The 6,309-nt window shown below is 37.0% G+C and overlaps 1 protein-coding gene across 2 annotated transcripts; it reads left to right on the forward strand.

The window, feature by feature from the left end:
* The first annotated feature begins 16 nt into the window (after positions 1 to 16).
* Positions 17 to 4,408, forward strand: LOC113314956 (alanine--tRNA ligase-like). 2 transcript variants are annotated; one of them, XR_003342629.1, is made up of 9 exons: positions 17 to 391; positions 478 to 624; positions 704 to 813; positions 1,504 to 1,596; positions 1,937 to 2,039; positions 2,113 to 2,187; positions 2,298 to 2,393; positions 3,254 to 3,363; positions 3,888 to 4,408. XR_003342629.1 is itself a non-coding variant. In XM_026563279.1 (8 exons), exons 1-8 carry the CDS (start codon positions 305 to 307, stop codon positions 3,311 to 3,313), a joined length of 771 nt encoding a protein of 256 aa, XP_026419064.1. In that variant the 5' UTR covers positions 17 to 304; the 3' UTR covers positions 3,314 to 3,508. The 2 variants fall into 2 exon arrangements, 1 of the variants encoding a protein (XP_026419064.1); XM_026563279.1 differs by lacking the exon at positions 3,888 to 4,408 and having other exon boundaries at positions 3,254 to 3,508.
* Positions 4,409 to 6,309: the final 1,901 nt, after the last annotated feature.

Below are 6,309 nucleotides of genomic sequence, written 5' to 3' on the forward strand. Positions count from 1 at the left end.
TCACTCCGCAACCACAATCCTATTCTTCTCCACATTGAAGCGTAAGTTTGACACGGCTGTCTAAAAAATGGTGGTAAAGTGTAAGTAGACACGGCTCCGAAAAATGGAGCTTTATAGGCTGGCTGATGTGACCTCACCAAACTTCAGATATTTGAAATTGAATATATGAACTTCGATCTCACTATTCTGAATTAGAGCAGTCAGAGGCCACCACATAAACTCTTTAAACCCAACGCCAAAAAATCAATAATCCCTCGACTTCTTTTCACGTCAACGGCTGCCAAATTTTAGACGAACACCAAAAATGGATTCAATCAGTAAAACTAAGCTATTTTACTTCCAAGATATGTTGACTCTTCAGTCGAAGTCCTCATTCATTTCTCAGTTTCAGGTAACTTTTCAAAAACCCTTATTTTCTGCCATAATGCATCCCCAGATTGTCTTTCCTTATAAAAAAGTTGTGTTGAATTTGAAAAGGGAGAAGACAATAGGAGTGCTTTGATATTGGAATCCACCATTTTTCATCCACAAGGAGGTGGGCAGCCATCAGACATTGGGTTCATTTCGAATGAGGAATCCGATTTCAAATTCATTGTTGATGATGTTAGATCAAAAGATGGAGTGGTAAGCAATTCGTTACCATCGTTTTTTATTTATTTTCCATCTGTGTGCCCTAATTTTGATAAGTTGTTCTGTTTGATAGGTATTCCATTATGGGTGTTTTGATAGTTCTAGTGGTGGTGAACCGGAACTTGAAAAGGGGCAAGAAGTTTGCTTATTTGTTGATGAAAAGCGAAGAATTCTTAATTCTAGGTATGCTCGAATTCCAGCTCCTCAATCACATCATATAGTTGTAATTTACCTTATGCTGATAGTATTAACATGTTCTGCACCTGTAATGGCCATCTCTTACACAGGATAAATAGCATAATTGCTACCAACAGATTTTAGTATGTTGCCCTTAGTAATTTTTTAGACATAGAGAACACCATTGTAACCAGCATCAAACATATTTCTGATAAGCTTTATGGAATTAGCAAGAAGATAATAGAAAGAACATATAATTTGCTTAGAATGATGGATGAATTGTGATTTTTCTTTTATTGCAAGAGGCTACAAGAGAGTCTTAATGAACAGTCATGTATCATCCAACCATTCCATCATGTCAGGGTGATACATCACTAGCTGAGTCGTATGGCACCTGAGGTATTAGTATTACTCAACCTAGGCTATTGTTAACATTTGATTAAACCTGCTCATTATTGTTCCGGATAAAACTAATCAGGATTATCTTAAGATAGACATGATTTGTTGCGTAAACCATAAAAGACCAACATGCCAATCATTATGGGTAGTAACAACTTCTAAAAATGTTTTATCTTTGATATCGTGGTGAATGCTTGTAATCGCGGAAAATAACAAAAGAACATGTTTGTTTTTCTGATGTGTGTTTTTGTTTGATTAAGTTGTTCAGTAATAGTGATTTTGTTTGATTTTTTGTAGGTTGCATTCAGCTGGACATTTGTTGGATACTTGCATGCAAAATGTGGGTTTAGGAAATTTAGAGCCAACCAAAGGTTACCATTTCTCTGATGGGTATGTTCTTGGAGCAATACTGACATGCATGCTTTGAAAAATGAGTATCTAAAGTTCAGAAGTTATAATATTTTGGCCTTTTCTTCTTTATTGACACAACTCTCAGCTACAAAGTTTAATCAATTACTATATCAGGTCGTAAAATTCTTGATGTAGTTGTTTGTTGGATGCCTTATGTCGGCTGTTACAATCTAGAACTCTCATGGGCGGCAACTAAGAATTTACCCTTTTATTATTACCTTCTAGAATTCGGGTGTAGAGTCACTTAATCAATCTACATTAGCTTGTTAATCGTGTCGTTTCAATTTTGATCTATTGTGTATAATGTTAACATTTGCAGGCCATTTGTTGAGTATAAAGGCATAATTCCGCAAAATGAATTGCAAAGTAAACAAAAGGAGCTGGAGCTCGAAGCAAATGCGTTAATATCCAGAGGGGGAAAGGTCTGCATCGAATTCTACTACAAGCATGTATTTCCTTTTATATCAGGTCTAACAAATAAACATCTATCTGTAGGTTCTTGTTGCTGTTCTTCCATATGACGAAGCTTCAGAGTTATGCGGTGGGTCTCTTCCTGATTATATCTCCAAGGTCAGAGCTCATAAAACGTCGTTTTGTTCCCAGTTCAAATGCATTACTCCAGGTTGAGTGTCAATCAATACATATTAAATGTTATCGCCCTTGCGTCGTAATTTGTGCAGAGTAGTACACCTCGTGTCGTGAAGATGGGGAATAGTCCAGGCTGCCCATGTGGGGGGACTCATGTTTCTGATATCAGGGAGATCAAGAACTTGAAGGTATTCTCCCGTTAACATATCCATCAAGTGGTAGGAATAGAAATGTATGTCGCTATTAGGTGTAGACGTAAGAAGGGAACCAATGTCTTCATCTTAAACTTAGGTTAGTATGACATGATATAATAGAAAAAGCATGTGAATCCCATCAAACTCAAGGGACCTTAAACACAGTAATATTTCTACCTTGGTGATGAGCATCGCCAAATTGTGATATTCACTTCCACACAATTTTTGCTCCTGTAGATTCAATAGTTGGTGATGAACTTTCACTGGTCACAGCTTCAAAAATATGAATTTTTTTTTTATCTATCAGAAGGATCGTTCTGCTAGTTTAAATGTTGGGCTTTTTGTTGTTGGTAGACTTACATTTGTGAGTTGCGTTATTTCTTTATGAAGTTTACCCTGTTGACCTTCTCAATAGGTACATAATAGTTCCCCAAGTCCATGAGATTTTTTAGCTATCTTTTGCACTGCTCTCACATTCCATGGGGTGAATTTTACGGACATCAACATTTTATTGTAACGGAATATATTCCCCACAGAGTATGATTCGTTCTCAATCCACTTCAGCTTCTGCAAATAGATTGACGGGCATAATTTCTTCTATTCCTAAAGGCCAATGGTGAAAGAAAAGCGTTCTTTGATGATCCCTTCTATAAGCGTATACTATTAGTGTTGACAGCCTATCTTGATAACTTGATACATTTGACAACCTAGATATATCTATCTAGAGGAGTCGGAAATCTAAAATGTGTGAGAAATCCACATTCCCTGTAAAGTTAATGTATAGCTTCGAATTTTGTTGGTATTACTATTGCTTCATGTTATGCTGTTCACTGTACAAACTTTTTTTAATTCAGGTTACCCAGATCCGTGTAAAGAAGGGTTGCACAAAAGTGTTCTATACCATAGAAATCTAACCTTGTCAGGTTCCATTTGAAGAGAAGAATCCAGAGTCAACTCGTAACAAGTAAGTTAGAAATGTGGATTATTTGCGCGAGTCAGAAATGTATGAACTCTTGCTTTTTGTATGAAAAATATTGAGAAACACACATAAATTCAGAGTTCCAATTGTAGTCAATCTGAATTGAACCCAATCGCACATTTTAATTTTATAATCTGTCCTTAACCTTTATTCAATTTCTGGTTGGAAATTGGTTTGTCTTTATTGTTGTCGTTTTAGTCTGGGACTCTGGGAATGCTAGGAAAATGTGAATTTAACGTTGTAGAATAAAGTTGTTCTTTCAAACTGTACACACAGTAAAATCGTAGACAGTGTCAACCTGACTTTATCGATGGAAAAAACTCTAGGGGTAACGAAATTTCATGGAGGGGGTAACCAATTCACTGTTTGGTTTTATATGGATTTGGTAACCCCTTGCGGTCATGCTACAAACTTTATCGGATATATATATCTCTGTATTTTGATTTGTACCTCCTATCTCCATCCTTCCTTCGTAGTGCCACTCCTTAACAACTCTAACTTGCATCTAGGTTTAAAGATGCGCAGCTCTTCTTTAAAATGGAGTTCAGCAGTTTCATGCATGGTGGGGTCAAGCCGTGGGAGAATGACTCTATTGTCGCGTACGCATTACTCACTGGCTTTCTCTATCAATTTCCATATATATCTTCACGCACTCTAGCTATGACTCTCAGAGCTATAAATGCAAATCTCATCAATAAATTACTCCAAGTTACCATCTACAAACGGGAACTGCCAACTGTTGCGGTTGGACAAGAGAGAAAGTACATGCAGTTAGTGGAGACTTGAAACAAACAATAGATAGAAGTTCATCTCTATTCATTTATGTGCATACTTGGTTTTTATCATCATTTAAGAAACACCCTTTTGTTCTTTCTTTTACTCCACTGATTTCATATTGCTATAAATTTGATGATCACCCTTGTGAACAAATGCGCAACCATTTGAACTGTTCATCACACACCACCGAAAAATTCTAAGACAAGAAATAAAATGAAGAAGCAGCAGCAGATCACTAATTTGTTCTTCTTTCTGTTTGTCATATTCTTCTCGATGTTTGTATCTTTTGTTTATGGGTGTCGTCATGACTCATGAGGGTAGTCGGTGTGATGCATTCCATTGGTGTTGTGGAGATCTGAACTGCATGGGGGACAAATGGTACTCAATGAGAGGAAGATGCGTATGATATGGGATGATTAAGTTGTAATAACAGATCAATAGATCATGCATGGTCAGGTAAAAAAACACTTAGTCAAGTACGTGACGTCCCATCATCTTTATCACCGTCTTTAATATCCAAGTATTTTGGTCTGTCTGTAGTAACTAATAAGAGATCATCTATCAAGTACTTGATCAATCGATCGATCTGTTCTTATCTTTGTTATTTCTAGTATATATATATATATGTATCTGGTTTGTAAGAAGAGATCATGCATGGTTTGGTTATTAATATAAAAAATCGATTCGACTAATTAATCCATGTTTAATTCTGTTTTTAGTGGTTTTTCTTGCATGTCCTACCATCTCCTCGGGTCTAAATTATGGTTTCAACGAAGTTAAGAAACACTGATATACGCAGTACGTTCACAGTTTCAATAATTGCCGATCTCATTTAACACTGTCGCACCTTGTAATTTTATAGTCTTGTACCTTTAATTTCTATGAAGTTCCGGTTAGAATCTGGTCCGTATGTCAAAGTGTTTGCCTAAGAAGCCTGTAGGTGTAAATAATGCACAGATCCCCGTGGAGGGATCCTAAGCAACAATGTACCGATAACAAGGAAGGATCGTAGCACCAAATCATCTCCCTAATCATCTCCCTAAAGCCTGGAAGAGGAATGAGATACTCAGAAAAGCCTAAGAAGCGAGCACGTGTAAAGGAGAAGCTCAGATGTGATGGAGAGATGTCTGTCGGACGCTGGAGTAATAAATAGTCTGACAGAATAGCTGGAGAAGATAAGAAGAATCTGGTCAAAGTGGGGCCAGAAGCTAATAACGTCGGGTCAGGATAGAGAGCGACATCGGACCATACAGTAGCAAGCGGTCAACATCGGGTAAAAAAATTTCGGGAGCCATACTTATTAAGGTCAGATCAACATCTCGGACGGAACGCCACTCATCACCCGAGAAAAACATCAAGGAAGATATACTACGACTCACACTGTAACTTGGATGTCAACCTGTTAGCTTATAAATAGAGAGCCTTGTAAAGAGTTCAACACCAAGTAATCAATGAGGAAGGAGAGAACACCAAGAGTATTGTGGAGAGAATAGACTATTGGCTAGTGAGAATCACCATTTGTAATCTTGAGTTGAGTAATACGATCATTCTTTCACCTCATGGACGTAGGTAATCATGCCAAACCACGTGTATCTTGTGTTCATGTTCATCTCTTGCTTGTTACTTATAGTACGTATGGTAGAAATGCATTGGATATAGTAGTAGGATTTTCCACATCGACATTCTAGCGACGACTAAGAGGACCGTATAACATCTTAGGATACCTTGAAATCAGTCACCAAAAGAGAGAAATCCAAAGCTCCTAAATCACCTGGTGTGTTAGTTGAAGCTAATGGAAGAACTCTTTTGGTTAGACATGCTAGTAGATGGAACTTACGAGTTGTTGTTTTTCACAAAACGGTTTCTCTACTTTTAAAACTTCTTGAGGTAGATATAGTAGAGATTCTTTTAATCTTGGTGTTGAATTTTGCTCGATTATATAGTTCTTGTCTATTTTATTTGCTAAGTCGACTTGTTAGAAATATTCAAAAGCTCCCAAAATAACGTCTTTGATGTTTGGTCGTAGCTAAAATGAAACTTCATCTCGTTGGCTTTTTTCATTTCAAATCATGGGGTGTATTAAAAATATGAATATAACGATTAACACCGGTGAATAGGCTCAAAATCATTGAGTTAGGGTTACCAAACTATGGA

The sequence above is a fragment of the Papaver somniferum genome, chromosome 1, assembly GCF_003573695.1.
Source record: "Papaver somniferum cultivar HN1 chromosome 1, ASM357369v1, whole genome shotgun sequence".
Lineage (NCBI taxonomy): Eukaryota > Viridiplantae > Streptophyta > Magnoliopsida > Ranunculales > Papaveraceae > Papaver > Papaver somniferum.

Coding starts and splice junctions, on each gene's coding strand:
- LOC113314956 (XM_026563279.1), top strand. CDS start 305: ATGGATTCAATCAGTAAAACTAAGCTATTTTACTTCCAAGATATGTTG. Junction 2,188..2,297: donor TTCCTGATTATATCTCCAAG/GTCAGAGCTCAT, acceptor TAATTTGTGCAG/AGTAGTACACCTCGTGTCGT. Junction 2,394..3,253: donor GGGAGATCAAGAACTTGAAG/GTATTCTCCCGT, acceptor TTTTTAATTCAG/GTTACCCAGATCCGTGTAAA.